This window comes from Pyxicephalus adspersus, chromosome 4 (assembly GCF_032062135.1).
Source record: "Pyxicephalus adspersus chromosome 4, UCB_Pads_2.0, whole genome shotgun sequence".
In the NCBI taxonomy this organism is placed as follows: Eukaryota; Metazoa; Chordata; class Amphibia; order Anura; family Pyxicephalidae; genus Pyxicephalus; species Pyxicephalus adspersus.
The window spans coordinates 88,493,703-88,516,026 of NC_092861.1; the positions used below are offsets into that span (position 1 = coordinate 88,493,703).

General features: G+C 36.3%; 1 protein-coding gene across 1 annotated transcript; it reads right to left on the reverse strand.

Annotated features, from left to right (window-relative positions):
• Window positions 1-1,593: 1,593 nt before the first annotated feature.
• On the reverse strand, window positions 1,594-6,633 carry TAAR1 (trace amine associated receptor 1). Its single transcript, XM_072410433.1, has 2 exons — window positions 6,530-6,633; window positions 1,594-2,825 (listed from the first exon to the last, which is right to left on the reverse strand). Exon 2 carries the CDS (start codon window positions 2,735-2,737, stop codon window positions 1,718-1,720), a length of 1,020 nt encoding a protein of 339 aa, XP_072266534.1. The 5' UTR covers window positions 2,738-2,825; window positions 6,530-6,633; the 3' UTR covers window positions 1,594-1,717.
• Between the last annotated feature and the right edge of the window lie 15,691 nt (window positions 6,634-22,324).

A 22,324-nucleotide genomic window follows, 5' to 3' on the forward strand; every position in this document is an offset into this window, starting at 1 on the left:
GGACCAAAGTGCTAATCCTTTTGTAAGTCCAGGGCAGCTTTTGCCTTTCTTGAAGATAATGTTGTCATGCCCATTGTAGTTGCATGTGTCCAAGAAATGACATAAATTACATTAGCCTCAAAAAATGTTTTTGATTGAAGTTTTAGGTTTTGGCTCAAAAAGTTGAAATGGAAAATAATTGTTAAACCTATGGTCTTTATAAAAACCCACCTTTTTACCATAGATTTTAACCAAAGGCAGGTTTAGAAGTCCAAAAGCCCAATGCAAGTATAAAACCTAAAGGCCCACAACATTTTTTGTGGGATTAAAGTGTATGTACAGCAATGGGCCTGATTTATCAAAGCTCTCCAAGACCATTGAAAATAGACTATCATGGGAGAACCAGGGTGACTATTTCACCAGATCCTGCACTTAGTTCATCACATAGTCCTGACCCCTTCACTATGTATGTTACATACACCTAATTCCAGCACTATGTACATTATATAATCCTCACCTGCACCCATATTCACATATTTCACCCAATAGAGAGTAAGCTCAGGCTTTTTATTCATAGTCATTTAAGCCCCTCAAACTGTTAGCACAATTTGCTCACAGCCACTATTTGCTATGGTGAACTAAATGGACTCTATCATTACTCCCCTTAGTATGCCCAAAACTTTTGCAAACCTAACAGCCCTAAGGAGGATAGGGGTGGTAACACCATGAGTTCCTGTGTCAAGCAATCCAAATTCTTCAGGGTTCAGGCTTGTTGGTTACTTTTAATAAAACAGCTTTTCATATTTTTTGGTCTTAAATGTAACAGTCATATACAACTTGGATGATCTGGCTTTACGCTTATCCTAGTCATTATGCCAGCTTAGAATATTTTAAACGTCTGTCTATATCTTGAAATTGGGTAAAGCTACTTTATATTTGGTAGGGAAGTAGGATCAACTGTGCATTACTAAGTTCCTGCAAGCAGCAGGTTGGGTCAACTTTACAAAAGGTGCAGTGATAAGTGTTCCCCAAGGCTCCTATAACAGCGGTGGTCCACGGATCTGGCCGGTGCCCCCGAGTGGAGTTAGGAGAAGGACCCCACTGGCGGGGCGCACTGGCCATAGCCACGGACCACGTCCCCCGTACAAATCCCAGGCTCAGGCAAGTGGGCAAGGTGGTGTCCCTGGACACAACCCACCCACTCTCCCATTGCCGGCTTAGATCTGCGATGGGGGAGTGGGCGGGGTTCTGGCATCATGATGTCATTATAGAGGAAGTTTATTCCCCTTTGAGTGGGACGCGCAGTCCAGAGCCAGTAATTGTGGTGGTTTGTGGGACCGAAAAGTTGGCGACCACTGTCATATAACATAACACTAAAACAACAAGGATTGAGGTGCACAGGTCTGATTGGGGTTTTAGCTGATAGTAAGGTAGTTTTAATGTAAATATTGAACATCAGAACAAAACTGCTTTTTTTCTATATCCAGTTCACCTCACCATCACAAGGTGTGCAGTACACCATTTGCCCCTGAATAAAGCGTATATAATACAAAAGAACCAGCACTTCTGCAAATATTGATTTAAACACTAAGTAAAATAACCTCAGTTTTAAACTTAGTAGTAAAAACACTTTTATTTCACAGTACAAAAGCCAAACAACTAGAAAGGCAAAGGCAGTCAAAAGGATGTAATATAGAAAAGCATATTTTCCACTTGTTTTGTCAAATATCCTGTATAGTTATTCCAGATACAATACAGTTCTTGAAGAATCAGTTTGAAAAACCTTTCCAAAGAGAATCATTTTCAATGCCCTTCGGAACCACGTATAAAAGAATGCGTAGACCATTGGATTAAATGTAGAATTTAAATATCCAACCCAAACAAATGCATCAATGACAATCGAGGGAATGATATAGTTCGTAAATGGGCTGATAGCTGTGCTAAAAAAGAAAGGCGACCAACAAATTAGGAACACCCCCATTATTGTGCCTAGGGTCTTGGCTGCTTTTCTTTCTCTGCAACGTGATATATGTTGCTTTGCTACAAAATTTGCCTGGAATTGGATCTGAATGGTGGCATCTTTTATTAATCTTGCTTGTCTCCTGGCAATTATATATATCTTTCCATATATGCAGATCATAACAAATCCAGGAAAAAAGAATGAAAGCATTGATGCAATAATTCCTGATGTTTCACTAAAAAATACAAAGCAGCCTCCAACACAGAAGATTTCATCATAGAAAATGACTTCTGAACCCTTCATATTCAGCTCGAGGAAGATCATACCAAAAGCGAAAATAGCAGGAATAACCCAGCTTGTTAGAATCATGACAAGCACGGTAAATTTGTTAATTTTTGTCTTGTATCGCAATGGATCACATACTGCATAATACCTGTCCACAGATATAAACGAGAGGTGGAATATTGATGCTGTGCTGAGCATTATGTCTGTTCCTGTATGTATTTTACAAAACATATCCCCAAAATACCAGCAATTTTCCACCGATCTCACCATACTGTAGGGCATAACGAGGCATCCTAACAGGAAGTCCACAATGGCCATGGAGAGGATTAGGTAATTTGTTGGAGTATGAAGTTGCTTAAAATGAGCAATGGAGATGATAACAGCAAGATTTCCAGCGATTGTCGCCAAGATAGTGCTTACCATGAAAACATACATTGGAATCCTTATGCTGTTGGGCCAGCAGTTCTTTTCACATGATTTGTTAATTGTTTCAAAACAGTATTGTAACTGCATTGTAGCTTTTGAATACGTTCACCTTGACGCATGGGTTCCACAAATACAAATGTTTCTGTCCAACAGGTTTTTGCACAAGTGGATAGAACTGCAAACAAGAAAATATATAGAATTAAACTCTGATTAAACAAACTTGGCTATTATAACTTTTTAGATTATTGTTCTGCAAGGAACAATTAAAGACAATGTTAGGAAAATCTCTGGGAGATATTCTTTTATTGCTGAAAAAAATGTGTATGTCTCTTCTCTTTTGTCATAAAAAAATGTCCTTGTAATTATAATTGCTTATGGGGCCGGGGGAGGTTTTGGCATGCCTTAGGTGCTGGGATGAAGTAATGTGCTCACTAGTTACTGGTACTTTGAAGATTATATCTGCATATTATCAAATACTGGTACTTTGAAAATTATATCTGCATATTATAAAAAAACTTTTCTGTTGCTTTTATGTGTTTATGCTGGGGCTTGTATGCCAGAATTTTTATTAAAGGATTAGAATTTCTTCTTGTAATTTTAATGTCTCCACATTTTTATTTTTTTTCTTACTTTAATAAAAATAGAAAGTTATATTTCCTAATGACTGCTGCAAAAGGATATCAGCCACTTCGACACAAAATGTGAAAGGGGCAGTAAAGCACAATTACATTCTTTAGTACAAGACATGATTAAAAGTTGCATCCTGTATTATTACATAAGTGAAAAACTTTACTTTAGTGTACATAAACCCTAGAGCTATTCCATTCAACAAGGGAAAGACTGAATATTAAATACTCTATGCATCATTATACCAGATGTCAAGCCACAATGATCTCTTTTTTTTCCAAACATCTAATCTGTTAAAAAAAAGGTCACATACATAGTGCACAATGCAGTATTACAGTAATGAAGTATAATGCTCTTGGTTGCCAGCTTGGCAATGGGTGCCATGCTTATGCGCAGGAATAGGGCGACAGTACTATGTTTGTGTGTACACAATTATACATAACTTAAATAAATTAACAGACACAGCATTGGACTGGCACTTCAAAGGATTGAAGCATCCTCCAGTGGGTTCCATTGCTCATTCACTGGAGGATACTTGGGTCCAGTGGGCCCCTACTGTCACTGACGGTTGTCAGGGTAAGCAGTGCAATATCCCTGTACTGCATGCACATGCACCAGTAACATCTTCAAGATGTGATGTGCACAGGGGAGGCGTAACAATGTGCATTTATGTGTTATGACTGTCAAACAAACCCATGCTTTACTGTCGCAGCCTAGGAACCCCAGTGTGGGCTTATTATCCCTGCCTAACAATACTTATGTGGGACTTTCTTTTGGGGTATTGACAACATCACTGTGAAGTCTTTGTATTGAGGCTACTGAAAACACCAAGTTGGAACTTAATTGCAGTCACAGACAATCTATGGTTTCATGGAGGCTACTGACTCCAACAAAGTTTTAATATCTGATATTGAGTCTTTACTGCACTGTCACCAATTATTGGGCTCCTCTTCAGTTATCATTATGGTATGCTTCGAAAAAGGTGTAATGTTTGGGCGCTAAGGTCCAGTCCATAACAGCCTAATAATTTTGAGTGATCTGCTTTACTATAATGCAATGGACCATTCCGAACGCACAAAAACCTTGAAGTGTCAGGGCCACATTAAAGAGCCCTCTAAATTTCAAAGTTTACCACCCATGTGAAAAAGAGCATGCTCTACCTGCTGGTTAAAGCGGACCTAAACTCCAAATTTGTACTTTAAATAAAAAGGTAAACAAGCTAAAAATAACAAACAAAAAATACCTACATCACGAATCCCCAGAGGCTTCTGGCTGCTCCTTCTGCGCATGCCCAATCTAGGGCATGCCCAGAAGGAGCTTTTTCTTAAATGTGGGAAAAAAATGCCGATCTCACTCATGCGCAGGGAGATCGGCACTCCCTTTTTCCGCATCTACGTCACCCGATCCTGTGCCTAGGCAGTGCGAGATCAGGTTACGTACGAGGAAGGAAGAAGGCCAGAGAAGATGGTGCTTCTTCTGTGCCAGGACAAAGAAGGATACTGGTCCAGCGCAATTGAGGGATCTGCAAGATTAAAGGTAAGTGTGATTTTTTTATTTTTGGTTTATTTCTTTTTTAACTATGTAATTATTATTCACAGGCACTACCTCCAAATGTGACAAATAATAGGAGCAGCCCCTGGCTGAGAATTTCTTCAGTTCCTCTTCACATTTATAACATTTATGTCCTCCAAGCAGGAGCATTGCCCCATCCCTGATACCATCCCCAGGTAAACTGGGACACTACAGCATGACTGTTGTACTGCAGGTCCAGGAATTATATATTTCAAATACAAGCCAGTTTCACATTCTAGCTTTTAATTACCCTACATAGGGTATTGTGAGGGACAATTTTGAAGAAGTGTATGAGTGATCTGAACAGCCCTCCACTCACTTATTTCATGGGATTGTTGCAGTAAAAATATCTAATGGAGCTGGTTATCCTGGATGTACTTTTTTATAAATTAAAAAAAAATGTGGTTTGGAATTTTATACTTACGAAGCAGATACCCACTGACACAAGCCTTACTTCTAATATTGTATTGAATAGCCTTAGTTACCTCTTTGTTTACACAAAATATTGTATTTCTTCCTTTCAATATCTTTTGTATGTTCATAGGGCGTTGTCCTAACAGTAATGTTAGTTTCCTCTTTGTTGAAAAATAAATAAAAAGCATAAAAGAAATTTGGCATATGACTACATTGGTTGCAATATCGCTGGAACATACAGGTTTAAAGATCTTCCTAAATTTGAACTACGGCCTCCCATTAAATAAATATATATATATATATATATATATATATATATAGCAGCACTGCCCTTACTGCTGATGCCTTCCCCATTTTAGCTGCAATGTCTGGAGGGGAGCATGTGAGATAGTAATGAAGGCGGATTTGTTTCAGTTCCATGCAAATTGAAAACAAGCACAGCTAAAAATACTATTTTATATTTACATGATTAATATTCTATCTCTTTTCAATCAGTTAGTTTGTTTGAATCCCCATGTTAAAGGGAACAAAGTCAGAAAATAAGACCTTTCTGAGGACTATGTTAAAACTAAAGAAGGCTGACAATCTAGGATCTGTGTCTCTGCCACTTATGTTGGTTACAGGAGGCTCACATCCATACTTATTTAGCTACTTTTCTAAGAATGTATTGAATGTATTTAAACATTCTTAAGGAAATCACAACAATATTAACTTTTAATGGCTGTCTTGAGTTCAGTTATAAAAGTACCCAAAATGCATTAGAATTTTAGTGATTCCCTTACAATGTGATGCATTAGCAAAACATGTTTAAAAGAGATTATTCAATTGAAAAATGCATGCAACACAAGCTTTTCCAATGAGATTCATCTCACCTAAGGTAACCCTTAGTGATCTATATCCTCCTTTCCAAAAGCAACATGGTAAGAACCTGATCCATTGCTTGCTAGGATCAGCCATTTTTTTATACAATTACACCTGATTTTAAAAATTCAGACAACTAAAATAAAAAAGTTTAAAAAATAAATAAGTACATGGCAGATACATTGCAATAACAAAATGTATTTAAGTCATACATCATGACTTTAAGTCATAGATAATATAGGATGAGAAGAATCATATATAAGATATACATGTACAGCATGCAAGCCAACTGAATGCAAATTAAAAAGTGACTAAGGGCAGACAGCATTTTTCTTGAATGATAAAGATCTAACAGTTAACATAATAGCTTAGAGAAATAAAGATTAAGCAAAGTTGTATGCCTACCTTATAAACATGAAGTTCATCCTATACATCAGTGTATTCATTTATTACCCATACAGCAGCAGGTAATCCAAAGAAACCAACATCTTCATCTGATTCTGATCTTTGACTTCTTCTGCTACTAGGATTCTCATAATATTAGCAGATGATGACGTGCACATAAAACGTGTAAGGTCTGATAAGCAGGATATAAATCTCAAATTTGGCAGAGTGACAGAGTAAACATAATGATTATGTGATTGTTTCACTACACAACTGCCAAGATCACGGAGGGATGCTATTATAGAGCTGTTAGATAGAATACACCCTGAAAGGCTTGTTTGCTGGCACACCATTATCTGACAATGACATTTTCAAATCAAACATAAGGACCACTGCGTTTTCTAATGCAGATCTCAGTGGTGTTCAAATTCCTAACTTTGTTTTTTTTACTAATTTAGGTTGCCAGCATGCTTGCATCATGTACTTAGTAATTACTGAATTTCTGCAATTAATCATACACAAAAGTACATTGGTTCACTTTGCGAAAAAATAGCATAAGAATCATTTTCCGTCATGAGATAGTTCAAAATAACTTTACACAGGGCCTTGACTATACATGGAAACATCTGAAAACACTTCTGTCTCTTTTCATAGTGAAAGAAGTAGTGTAATGGTTTGTTAATCCATGAATGACAAAAACAAAAATTATATTTCATTATATTAATAATAAAATGGCTGTTAGACAAAAATATAGTTTAAATCAGAACAGGCAAAATTTTTACCCAACCTTTGTTTTGCCTTGGTCAGACTAACATTTACATAATCACTTCAGTAATGGTTACCAGCACCATATACTGTTAAACCTGAATTAAAAATGGATCTAAAACATACAAATTAAGACATCTTTGTAATAGTAATACAAAATGACTACATTTAAATGCAGGCAGTGTATATCTGCATCTGACTTAGAATCGGTCTCATGAAATTCCATGAACAGTCGGTACAGCAGATCTTAGAGAAGAGGGGTGGCAAGCAGCACAAAGAGTGCATTGCAAGGCACATTCTGATAGGAGAAGAAAGCACATCACTGTCACTTTTCACAGGATGATAAAGAAACACTGTAAGTGAAAATTAAGCAGCAAAGAAAGAATATGCCCCTCCTCTGACAGAAAGCACAGAACTGCTGTTTTGCAAAAAATTTTGAACACCCAGAACGGATAGACAGAAGTACAAATCATTCATTCCCATCATTAACAGAAAGAAATACACTAAAAAAAGCCGTGGATAAAAAAAATTCAGTGGAGCAACACATTCTCAACTCTTGCAGGAGAAGCAGTTTTAAGTTTCAGCTCTTTGTTCTTTCCTCTGCCTGTGCAGCTGCTGTGTTTGCATTAGAGATTAATTGGTGGCAAGGCTACCAATTCACTGTTGGGAGGAAGGATAGGATGAGTTCATTTGATGAACTGATAATGTATTTGCTGTGAATTTGAGGATTAATTACTCCACAGTTGCCACATCAGTCAATGAGGGATAATAAATCTTATAACTCAAAAAAACAATGCTAAAATCACTTGATCATTCCTATCTCTGGCACCTAATGAAGAAAATGCGATACATTTGGAAAGGGAGCATTTGTGAAAAATGTATTGTGCCTCTTGACTGGGGGTTTTGCAGAGCTACAGAGCTCAAGTCCAAAATCTTAGTAGTATTGTCACTGCCTTAAATGAGTCACAATGGCTACAAATTTATATGATTGAAAAACAGTTGAGCAAAATAAGGTTGACAAAGCACCAGGACTCGATGGACTACATCCACGTGTACTCAAAGAGCTAAGCTCAGTTATTTCAAAGCCATTATTCACTCATTAGTCACATAACTCATTATTCACTGGCATGGTACAAATGGATTGGCGTAAGGCCAATGTGGTTCCTATCTTCAAAAAGAGAGCAAAGTTATTACCAGGTAACTAGAAACCGTTTAGTTTAACGTCTATAGTTGGAAAGGTCCTAGAGAGTTTGATAAAGAACTGAATAGAGGAGTTTCTGCTAGAAAATAATATTATAAGTGATAGTCAGCATGGCTTCAAGAAAGACAGAAGTTGTCAAACAAATTTACTCTCTTTTTATGAGGAAGTAAGTAAACAGGTAGACAGTGGAAAAGAAGTTGATATAGTGTACTTAGACTTTGCTAAAGCATTTCACACCATACCCCACAGATGGCAATATGCAAGTTAGGGTCAATGGGTTTAGAAAATTAAATTTGTAAATGGTTAGAGAACTGGCTTAAAGACCGCTTCCAGAGAGTAGTGATTAATGATTCATACTCTGGATGGTCTAAGGTTATTAGTGGTGTACCCCAGGGTTCAGTGTTGGGACCTTTACTGTTTAACATCTTTTTAAATGATATAGAGTTTGGGATTAAAAGTACAATTTCTTTGTTTGCAGATGACAGCAAACTATGTAATGGAATTAAATCCATACAGGATGTCTATAACCTACAAACAGACCTGGATGTTATATTTGATTGGGCAGCCAAGTGACAAACCATATTTAATATAGATAAATGTAAAGCTATGCACTTGGGGGCTAACAACCTGCATGCTTATACTGTCTAAGGTGCATACATTTGGGGGAGTGAGGAATGGAAAAGGATCTGGGGGTTCTGGTAGATCATAGACCTAATAACAACTAGCAATGCCAAGCTGCAATATCTAAAGCTAGTAAAGTACTTTCTTGTATTTAAAGAGGAAAGAACTGCAGAGATGGAGACATTATCCTGCCCCTGTACAAAGCATTGGTCAAACCACATCTGGAATATGCAGTCCAGTTTTGGGCACCAGTTCACAAAAAGGACATTGTGGAATTGGGGAGAGTGCAGAGAAGGGTAACTAAACTAATAAAAGGAATGGAGGAGCTCAGCTATGAGAAGAGATTAGCTGAACTGAATCTATTCTCCCTTGAAAAGAGATGTTTACGAGGGATATGATCACCCTGTATAAATAAATGAATGGTCCAATGAGAGAACTCCCTTCCCAATTATTCACTTTAAGATCATTACAAAAATCAAGGGGGCACTCTTTGTGTCTGGAGGAAATTAGGTTGAAGCTCTTTTTTCCCTGTTAAAGAAAATTGTACCAGGGTTTTTTTTTTTTGTCTTCATCTGGACCAACTATGTCCTATATAGGGTTTTATATCTGGGATATGTTTATTTCCCCAGTGGTTTAACTTGATGGACTTCTTTTTTCAACCTAACCTACTATGTAACTTTGTAGGTTAGTTAACATGCACTAAAGATAAAATGATTTTAGCATTAAAATAATGGAAATTGAAATGTTAGGTCAGCCCCAAGCCTCTGTACTATCACCAAATTACCTTTGATAAATAGACCAAAATAAAAAAAATTGGAGACCAGGCATGGAATGGATTACCTTCATATTCCAATTTTGATAAACTAGAAAAATGTTATTATTAATATCATTGTATACTGACCTGAGTAACAGATTCTATCATTTCATCTTCATTTAGCTACTGAATGGAGACTATGAAAAAACTGCTAATAAATAAGGAGATTGTCATTAAAACCCAGATAAAATTGGACATGAGTGTGGAAAAGGAGGGGGATTGCAAAGAAGTAAATAAAATATTTTTTTACATAAATTATAGTTTATATGCCAACAGTTGGACAAAAATGTATTCAATGTAAACAAGTTTAAATGAATTTGTCATTAACTTTAAAATAGCATTAATATCCACGCAGGAAAAATTTGTAAGCTCTGTCTGTGGTTTGTTTGATCTAGACATGATTACCAGATGTTCCCTTTGCTTATCTTGGCAAGAAAATGCAATTAAAAATTAAAAACTGCACAAGCCACTCTGCCTATTTATTTCTTCAGTGGCTTATTGTCCAACACTACCATATGGAAGTGCATCTTGATTGCCCAAAGTCAAACATGTAAACGACTGTAGTTTTGGACAACTTCAATAAATCCTCTTAAAACAAATACATCAGTGTTGCAACGCTGGAATTGTGTTGTGTACCTCATGAAATATTGTACTGCAGATCTAAGGATAATTTTAGGCTAATTTACTAAGTAGGTCAGCTTGCCAGGAGAGAGTGGCGATGATGGTGGTCAATATTATGTCCACTAACATGTAACCATGGTATGCACACATGAATGCTTATTTGAGTGATGCTTCCAAATGTAGGCAATCCAAGTAATTAAAGGAAACAATAAAAATAAAGTGTAATCATTTGGAAGTTTATTAAACTTGAGTAACAGAAAAAGAGCAATAGGGTTATGAGCAAATAAAAAAAAATCTAAACATAATTACAAATAATAAATAAATGTCTTCAAACTATTTCCTTCCAAATTGCATTTCAATATTTAATGTAGTAAAAAAAAAACATTGTGATCAGGCAGGTCCTTTATTTCAGAAGAGACAGGAAATGTCTCTTCTCCAATAAAGCAAACATACCTGCCTGATCACATTTTTTTATTTACACCCACCTGTCATTGCTCCATTGACGACATTACCATCTTTCAGCTTCTCTTGCACCTGACTGATCTTGAGCCATCCTAATTGGCCAGGCTGGAATGGCAGAACTCTGTACAGGTAGTTCCCGGGTTACATACGAGATAGAGACTGCAGGTTTGTTCTTAAGTTGAATTTGTATGTAAGTCAGAACAGGTACAATATTTTAATAAATGCAATTAGGACAGATGTTTGTCTTAACATACTATTAGGCAGTGTGGTGTCAGTTACTGTATACAATCCTCACTGTGAGTTAATCACAAACAAAGCAAAAAACCAAAGCAAAAAAAAAAGAAAACTTTATGGTGCCAAGACATTCATTATCTTCTGGAGCAAGCTGCAGGGTTTGTCTTGGTCAATTAGGAGTTACAAGAGGCTGCAGAAAGAGCTCGTTAAGATCACCCACAACCTTAGCTGTGATTAGCAAAATACTTCTTCTGCAAGTCATGCGAACTGCCCCCCTCTCCCCTGTCAAGCCTCCATCCTGCACAGAGCAGCAGGAAAGCCCCGTTCATATCTAGGAGTCGTCCGTATGTCGGATGTCCTTAACCCGGGGACTACCTGTATAAAGGAGGTAATTTGGTTCTGGCCGTCCCAGGGGATGGCAGAATAGCGGACTGTTTAAGCATGTTTAATTGCAGAGGGGATATCAACTGCCTGCTTGCTTTTTAATTGTGGAATTTACAGTAATTTCAGGCTATATTTTGCGTTCCGTGTTTTCTCTTTTACCTCCAATCAAGAAATAATAAAATGATTATGTCTTCATTACATTTATAATATAGACCCAGTGACATTATCACTAGGCATTTGTGCTTCACTGTGCAGTGCAAACAGAATATGTCTATTGGAAAGGCCAGCAAGGTACATAGATTCTAGAAAACAGGAAGCTGTGGTAAGTTCTACATCTGTTAAGCTTCCATGATGTCATAGTTGTCTACCCCTGTTCTTTCACTTCTTCTGGTTCCTGTCCCTTATTTACTCTATTAACCCACTATTTTTCTTTTCTTATCTGACTTCTCTAGTTAAGCTGGAGATGTTTTCATTATTGGCCAGTACACTGCTTATTTCTTTTTTTGTCTCATTTAGAGTTTGGCCACAAACTTGAGCCAACCTAGGAATGATATTATCTTTTATGAACTCACAGTTGTCTCTATGTAAGCCTATGGGTTCTTTTAGGCATTTAGAACTAATGGCCTATTACATGCAGCCAGGACATGGCTTTTTTGGTTTTCTTGTAACTGTTTCCTTTTGTTGTGGTTTTCTTTTACTTAACTGTAGTTTTGACTTCTTCTTTTTTCCCATTTGTGATGTTATGAACACACTTTAAAAACCTAATAAAATATATTTTCACAACACAAACTTTTTCTTTGGTTTTATGTCAAGTGGAAAAGTATCTCGGTAACCACACCATAATACAGTCAGAAGAAGGATCTCTAGCAAAGATAAACTGGCAAATGTTTTACCAGTTTCCCATTCATTCTTTTTACCAAATACTCAATCCTCAGTCTTAAACTAAGATGTTAAAAAGTTAAGTGCATTTAAGTAAATACTTATAAGGTCTGTCAGTTTGTTTTTCCGTGAAGCGTTAAACATTTTCTCTCACTATCGCAAATGTCTATAACATTGAAACAATATTTCTCCATTTCTGGTGACACAGCAACATTTTTATAACATTTTATCCAACTTTCAGTTCATGTGAATATAAATACAGATTCAAAGGTTAATCCCTCTGTGGGAACTCAGACATATTAAAAAAAAAAAAAGATTCCAATTCCTGGTTTTGCCATCCAAGATTGAAAATCATGTTTGCTATAAATTGATTTACAGTATGCTCATATTTTGTCATTGTGACCTTAGCTTAAAGGGGAACTAAACTAAAAAAAAAATTAAACTTACCTTTAATCCCGCAGATCCCTCGATGGTGCTGGTCCTTCCCATGATCCGGTCCCACATCATCCTGGAATTCCTCTTCCCGGCACAGAGGAAGCGCCTGACGCTGCCATCTTGTGTCTTCTTTTCCGTATTCTTCTTGTCTTCTTTTTACATCACCTGATCTTCCACCTGCGCAGTGCAAGATCGGGTGACATATCTTGCAGCGTTTGACATATGCTTTGTTTTGCAGGTGAGTGCAGCTGTAGTTACCAGGCATTATGACCCATCTCCAGTCCTTTAGCAACAAATATAATGCAACCACATTCCACTGCAGCTCACTGCAATTGGAACCCATACCCATTCTAGTCAAAGGAAGGAGCTGGCTACTCAAGTATGGTCAGAAGCTAAATGTTGCTTCCGGGAACTGCACCACAAACCACCACAATGCAAACACAGCCGAAGGTAAACATCTGCACAGAATGGTTCTCCACAGCTCCCATTCAGGTGAATAAGAGCAGAAGGGGCCATTGTGGTTTACCACAAATTTGAAACCAGCCTAAGTCTTTAAATTTCTTCATTGACAGCAAACACAGTTTACCCTGGATTGGCTGTTCATCCACACTTAAGTTACCAAAACTGGCTTTTTTAAAATAATTCCAATCTGGGCTTTCATATGTCCCTACAGCCAAAGAAATACATACAGAACCCCCTTGGTACATAATGTACAGCACAAAGCATTTTAAGATTACAAAATAATAGTAGGGAACTGGTAAACAGTGACACATGGCTGCTTTTTGTATTAGAGAAAAGGACACTTCCTCAATTAGGCTCTCTGTTGACACACCATGGGCCTTTTTTTAATACTATTTGCAAACACAACACTAGAAAAACATTTATCCTGCTGTTAAGGAAAATGAAACAAAAGGACAGAATTTTCCATGGTACTGGTTACTTGCTTGTTAAATCAGGTAAAAAGCAAATGCATAAAATTATACTTACTGATCATAGATATGTTTCTTGTTCTCCAGCGTGTCATTTGTACCTTACTGTACCTTGTACAGACAGCTCTTCACTAGATTTTGAAACATTTTAGGCTTTTTTAAATATTCCATACAGCCTACATTTACCCTTTAAAAAGCACAATGGGCCTTTCAGCTTCAAATAAATGTTTGTAAAGCACTGAATGCTGGCTTGAATCACAATTTCTGGAGCTGCCCCTATATTAAACGGTTTTGCTATTTTTACTATTATGAATTTGCACGGTACAGTGAGCAATTTTAGTTGCATTGGGACACGATGGCTACTAATACTTTAAAGGTGTCAAACGCCTATCTTTGCAAATCTCAGTATGGTAATACTCCAATGTTGGATATCCTTGTCCCCCCTCCCATTTATAAACTTTTCTTATTTACAAAATCTCTTTAGAATGAGGTGGATAGAAGTTTCCCTAAGTAAAGACACTAAAACAGAACTGTTTTTTTAAACATAAGACATTTTTCATAATATCTGTAATGGATGCACAAAATCACAACTTTGCCAATCTATGAAAGTGGCCACTAAGGACACTGCCATCAGCTGCCCAGTTGTTGGATTGGCTGAACACAATGCACGCAATGGGCCTGATTTATAAAAGCTCTACAAGACTGGAGAAGGCAAATGTTTTCAATTAGTTGCCATCCAGGAAATAAAACATACCAGACAAATTCTCTTCTATTGGGAGATTTAGCAGAAACATTGAATAGCAATTTCTAATAAAATTGAAATGTTCAACTTCATATTTAATACACAAAATAAAAGTACTATACATTAATTATAATTATATTAGGTGAATTGTACAAAATTTACAAAAAATATTTAAAACAGACATTTTGATAGCACATGACTCATGCTTTCTAAGAAAACAATGTTTTTCTCTGGGAATATGTTTAAAGCATAACCTAATTAGAGTGAGTTTGTCAAATACAACATATTCATTTGGCATATTGTAATGAGTTATCAATTTATAATTATTAGATTTCCATGGCCTTTCAGCAGCTGTTGTAGTTCCTAATCTGCACAATACACTGTCAAGTCAATAATGCTGAAAGCTTCACCTAACATAACATTTCAAGGAAACTAGAAATATTATAACAACACGGGGACATACTATGTATCCCTGAGTTTTCACTGTGCCAAGATAAACTAATCAATAACTTTATAAATGACGACAGAAGGATAATGTCTGACAATTCTATTTTGTTGCATTATTATTAATATTATCCCTTGTCTTGTTGACATTAAAACTACTACTGGGTAGTGCTATTATAAAAACTAATAACTGATATAGATATAATACTGACTTGTAATATCAATGTAATGTTTGTTGCTGGGTGTTATAACGAGCTCATTATCTTTGTATAAAATACAGAATAAATATTAGACCTTTATTTTATTGTTTTTGGATTTAACACAACGCTGTCTGTACCTTTGATGCAATGTTCAGACTAGCAGCTTTACAACTGAAAACAGCTTGCAAAAAATGGTAAACTGGTTGATCCAGATGGGTCCATTCATTATCCTTTAATTGTCTAATTATTATCTTTTAATTGACAAGCAGTAGGAGTTAGCAGCATTAGCACATTTTTTTTGGATATTAAATGTATCATCCATGAGTGGTTTGTAGCCGCTGCCACATAAACTCAAATTGGTGCTACTTGCAAACACTTAAAAACAAGTGTTTTCTAGCACGTACAAGTGGGTTTTATAAGCATTTTCAACACAAAAAATGGAACTGTTCTGATTTTACCAGTCACTTGCAAATACCTGCACAGGTTTAATGCATTTCACAAAATTCAGTACCACTTCATCAGGATGGGGATACTTGTATTATAAACAAACTCACATGCGCAATAATAGATTTAAAAAGCTATCAAACATCAACATTTAAAATAAGGTACTCTCCATCTAACAAACACTTGGCTTTTTGCTGCAAAGTTTCAATCGCCAGTTATTTTAAACAGTCCCAGCTGGTAATCTTTTGCAGACCATCAATACAGTGATAGGGGCTGGTAAACAGTTATGAGCCAATGAGTCCTCAAGCACCATATAAGACTAAAAATTTGCACATGTAGACATCAGTTGGTCAATGCTGATGGGGAGAATGGTGGAGAAATGTACACTATGCCACAGGCCTTGGAGCGAGATGTAAGTATAGAGCTTTAAAATGGTAGGATGAGACACTCCTGCTCAGGGAGTAAGAGCAAAATGGTAAGGAAGAAAGGTTTCTTTACCCTATATTTATATATATATATATATATATGTATGTATATTTATATATATATATATATATATATATATATCATCATGATCATTTGTTAAGAGCTAAATTTTTAAATAATAAATGTATATATATATATTTGTTTTTTTTTACATCACCAAGATTATTAACACTTCATGCTCCATGTACAAGATTATCACTCCAGTCATTTAGTCACACTAACAGTGACCCACAGTGTTGGAGGCAGTACGCGGTATCTTTGTTGGTGTCATATTAGCTATATAATCCACTATCTAGGAACCTAATTAAAAATATTAATTAGATGGAGAATTAATAATAGAAATTTTATGTTTTAAATATATTTGTAATGACTCTGTCTGCCTTAAAAGCTCCCATTGGATGCTGTTTGGTTTGTTGTTATATTATAATTAAGAAAACATTTTATTTTCAATTGTGCTCATATATAAAACAAAAAACACTGTAATAAATCCCAGTTACATCATTAGAATGTTGTACTACACACAGTACTATTATGTACTACATTAAGGTGACACATGACCCTCATTGATATATTCAAGTATATTATGTTTTAAATGATGGTATGGAGTAACCCAAACGCTTGTCTTCAAATAGATTCTTCAATATTATGTTTCACAGACCTAAATTCTACTTCATTAGGGGATGATAAAAAATAAGTGTTTTTACTTAAACTTGTTTACCTACAACTCTGTGCTCTGCTTTCAAGCACCAGATACTGCCATTATGCAGAATGTCAGTTGTCCCCAGTGGAAGTGTCCAAAATTGCAGAATTAGTCTAAATGATTTGGGCAATTTGGTAACTAGTTAACTATGTTAGCAGAGTGTCAAGTGTTCTGGATTTTGCAGAACATGCACTCAGTGGGACAGTGTAGGAATTCTTGGTAAAATATGTGTTATTTTAAGTCCTTAAGGAAAGGTGGAAAGTCTTTGCAATTTTCCTTTATGGTCCAAAAAATTATTTAAGTAGAACAGTCACCTCCTAATAAAAACGAAGCCCATCCATGCAGAGCCATGAAGTGCCACAAATAACTGGTAATCTAGCCAATGAAATTTACCTATTGCAACTTCCTATGACAGTTTAGCAAAGATGCTACACACTTCTGAATTCAAGTTGCTACTTTCATGTAAGCTGTGCCTGTTTACACTAGAGTTGATAATAATTTTATCAGGAATAGTGGCAAGAAAATGGAAAAATGAAAGAAATATAGATGTAACTTTATTTAAATCTAAATTTTTGTAGTTTTTTGTTCTTGGATGCTGCTCACTCTTACCCTACTGTAGAAGTGCATTTTAGTAGATATGATTCTCACTCAATTACATCCTGTTGTAGACATATTTAAAAGCAAACACATGGAGATTGGCTTGCAACCAGTATGAGAGTTTGTCCACCTCTTTAAACATTGATCTGTTAAGTAAAGAAAAACAGCTGTGTAGATCTATTGAATTTTGTTGTATGCAGAACTCTCTTTGAACGTGTCCTGTAAAAATACTGCTTCCTCAAGGTGTACTGAGAAAAAATATGTAATATTTGTTTTACTGTTGCAAAAATCCAGTAAATGATGTTGTAACACTTGCTATGAAAACAAATATTGTTTGTAAAACAGAATAAAGGTCAGATGTTTAAATTAATCTTAAAGCGAAAGGTGCATATTGGAGGAGTTATTTAGGTGCAAAGAGCAGCACACATTTCCCTAGCACTTAGTAATACATACCAGCAAAAAGAACAGCACATCCTATAGTTTTTAATCTCCGGTGCTTTTCAATAATAACATAAAATATATTCACATTTACTGCCTGCAGCTGCTGCATACATTTGCAAATATATGCTAGTGACATGCATGATATAGGAACAATTAAAATGGAATTAAAGATTGTTTACCTGCCTGTTTGGCTTTTTTTCTGTAATGTGCAGCTCAGCGTACAGTCTTGGCACAACTCTATGCAGGGACATGGGTAGATTTATATTATTTCTTTTACTCTAGTTTTCTCATCCTCATTAACTCCAAATACTTGCTTTTCATGCTGTCCTTTCAAGGGACAACCATAAAAATAGTGGATTGTTAACTATATTGAAGAATAGATTGCACAAATAAAAAAATAAAAACAAATTGCAATAAATTATGATGAAGAAATTAAATGAGACACGATCAGTAACATACTGACAATAAAAAAGAAATGTTGACAGAGACACAATCCATACCATACTGGAACACCCAGAAACATGTTCACTGTGCACAATATGTACTGTATTGATAACCAGAAACATATCTTCAGAGACTTTACTGAAACAATAAGGAACATTTTTACAGAGACAGTCACACCTTCACTAATAAATCTAAAATATATTCACACCCAAATCAGTGTTTTGTTTGGGAAGCCTGTAAAACCAGGAAAAGTACCTGCAGAAACATGTATGTATGTATGTAGAGACACAATCTGTTAAATGTCCATAAAGAAGACTAATTCTAACCTACAGTGGCGATCCCTCATTTAAGAAATAGCTGTACAGTATAATTTTACTCATTAGGAGTACACAGAGCCAAGCGCTCCACAGTGCATGTCAGTTCGCTATGATATTGTACACTTTTTCAAGTATATATTGTCAACTTTTTTGGTTGCAAAAAGTATGTCCTATTGGACATTATGAAATGTTTTCCACACATACCGCAAAATGAGTGTGTATGTATGTGTGCGTGAAAATTAGTCTGCCATCTTCTTACAGTTGTGTGTATACAAGTGTGAGTTTGTATTTTAATAAACTGATCATCTCTTTGTCTAGTAGATCTAAGCAATGGATACCTTTGTATTGTTTTGTACACTTTGGAAAGCATTGCTTTCTGTGACCCTGCTGAAGAGATTTATTCTCCTTCATTTTTGGTCATTCTTCTGTATCAGATCTCATTAACAACAATGCATTTTGTAATAACTAGAATTACATGTATATATGGCAGAAAAATAGGCACTTATAGATTAAGTCTGAGACATTGGAGTACTAGATGTGGTTCGTCATGGACTTCATAGTATTATTCATAGATTCATAGTATTATTTGGCCCAAACCCGTTTGGACAGCTGCCGCAGGCTCACCCTTTCATTCTACATGGTGCTTTACTTGAGACAAAAAAGAAAAAACTTTAAATTCTTGGATACACTGCTGGATCAAGTTATATGTGTGTATATATATATTTATATATATATACACACACACACATATATTCCCTGTTTGCTTTGCTATCCTTTGATGAAAAAAAAAGTTCTCAATGATACAACATATATAATCACGGAAACACACAGTAAAGAATTTTCTGACAGTAAGGAATCTCAACTTCTGTACCCACATTTAATACAGCTTTGAATAAGTTAACAATCTCCTTATTATCAACTCTTCTGAAAATAATAATTTTTTTGTCTAACACAACCATTCAAATACCACCTCAAACACCCAAAGCATTCAAACGGTTCCAGTGATTGGTATTCCAATCAATTGACAATCTTCTGCTACCTGGCGTAATTTCAATACCACACAAGAGGTCCATATATCCCCTGAGGAAGTCCTTCTGGGCGAAACGCGTTAGGATTAGACCCCGTCCTGCTATGCCTAAAAAATTTGAAGGTTTGTAATTTCCTCTACCAAAAATTGGAGTGGAAAAGGAAACCTTATTGTGTGACTATTGGTTATCGTTTTAATTTTTAATGATTTAGTATTCAAATTAAAAATTCACTGATTTTATTTACAACAATTCTTTTGGTGCCTAAAAAAGCCTTCTTTGGTTCCTTTTTTGTTTTTTCACTTAAATTCACAATAAATCCTAATCATAGGGTATTTACAATGGTAAACTCCTTTAATATTTAATCCGCAACATACACACAGCACTTTGTTTTCTAACTTCCTTTTTCATTAATCTAATTAGGTGCATTTTGTATTCTAAAAAGTTCAGTAATGCTTTGTAGAGCATAGTTTAGTCAATGCTTATCAGTCAACCACAGAATGAGTTCTGGGTTCATGGAAAATTTAGCATCTGTTCAAGTCTACGTAAAGAAGGTTTAAACAATACCGTGTTTGTTTTTACGACAACATTTTTATCTTGAATTCCACGTGTTACAGTAACCAGACTACTATTTACTCTGCTCTTTCAGGAGGAAACAAGGCTGATGTAAGCAAAATATGAATTTTATTTGTCGGTTGTAAGTAAGGTAATTCCAGGCCGCAGGTAATAGTGAAACATCCCTAAAGCTGTTATGTAGCATAAACAAAATTCATTTTAAAAGCAAAATTTGCATAAACTAAGGTATTTAGAAAGACACTTTACACCAAATGTCCCACTCCCACCCTATCCTCCCTATCTTTGTGTAGGTTCCTTCCTTCACTCCACTACACTTCCACTTCTTTCTTTCCCCTTATCTTCCTTTTCTTGTGGGCCCCCCTTTTGGGATTTCCCTTTCAATACTGACCCTGGGGATAAGTAGCCCTCACTTCTCTTGGGTCCTCTAATGGTACCTTTCTGGTTTTCTGAAGTAACAAATTACATTTCAAACATTTTTGTTCATTAGGTACAAGAAACATATTTCAACAAATCAGTTTAAAAAGATCCTACCCACTTTCTGGGAGGCAACCCAGATCTGCCATTTCCTATAAAATTTACCAAAAAACTTTTCCCTGACTAATCCCACTTCATTTGAAATTTCAAGTCAGGAGAGAGGATTGCTTATCCATGGATTGACTACAGCATTCACTCTCTTCAAATTCCCTGCGGAGATAGTGTGACAGAGTGTCCCTTCAAATGGTAGGAAAAGTGTTTGATGGCCTCTAATGAGGTATTACCTGTTATAATGGATCCAGAGGAAGAAAGTGGTCATTTATGCTGAATGTTTTTTGGGAAAAGCCAGGTTCTTTATGGCCCTGGAGCCGGCCATGGAAAGAGAAGGGTGGGTTTCTTGGCCAATCCCAAACAGGGCTGGGATGTGTTCAACTGGACTCAGGTGCTGTAAAAAGGTGATCAGCCAGAGGCTGAGGGGAGTAGTGTGTTCCACGCATGGGAAGGGAGCAGAGACCCAGGAAAGTAGGCCTCCAAACCACACTCCAAAACTGTGAGTTAACAGTGTTGATATTGCGTTTATGTGATAGAGAGACAGGGCACCCAGTGAAGTAGCAAGATGCCCAGCCGGGCCATTGTATATTCCTTTTGCAAATTCTGTGGACATTTTCTGTTAAACTCGTGTTCAAGAAACCCTCCTGCTCTTGTTTGGACATTCCAAGAAGGCTGCCTTTTTACCTGCCTTGAGGCTGTCCCGTTATCCTGAGGAAATCCCTGTGATAGCTCACAGGGGGAGAAAAAGAAATTTGATTACCCCTTTGATGAACAAATCAAACATTCTCTACAAAATACAAATAAAAACATTTTTTCAAAATCTTTTACAGTGGTATAAAGTGCCACTGAATATTCATAAGATATTTCTCAGCTCTCTACTGACTATGCAACCATCTAGTGAGATCCATAAACATCATTAGAACTCTAAACTCTCCATAAATGAGCAGACAATAAATCTGTCTATTAGCTCTGCTGCCTTCCTCCCATTCGATTCCCATTAAAAGCATCAGCTAGTATTCCAACAATCACAAGAATATAAGGCCCCTGCCCTCTCAATGTATTTTACCTCTCAACATTTACCTATTGGTCCCTTTAATTTAACTCTAAATTGTTTCAGTTATGATAGGTTCAACCCTTTTTTTCTTCTTTCCGTCATTCGCTAGCATGGGCCTGATTTATCAATAAAATGCGCGTATGTACGTGCCGGTCAGCAAGCTCTATTACTGCGAGTCGGGTCCGAGTTCTAGTTAACTCGCCTGCCAGTTTCCTGCAAAAGTGAGCAAAGATCTCGAATACACCAAATATAGCGATTTTCAGCTGCGCAATTGAGGACGAGATGTTAAACTCAACGGTGAGGTGATAGCAATTGATTAGCACACACCTGCGCCCTGTTCTGTGCGCATCTACAGTCCATTTTACAGGTCAGTTTGAATCTTTAATGCTTGATGTTTTTTGTGTAAGTGCTACTTTTTTATGTTACATTCTACTCTACTTGCATTCTCACAAACTTGCTTCATTTATAGTTACATT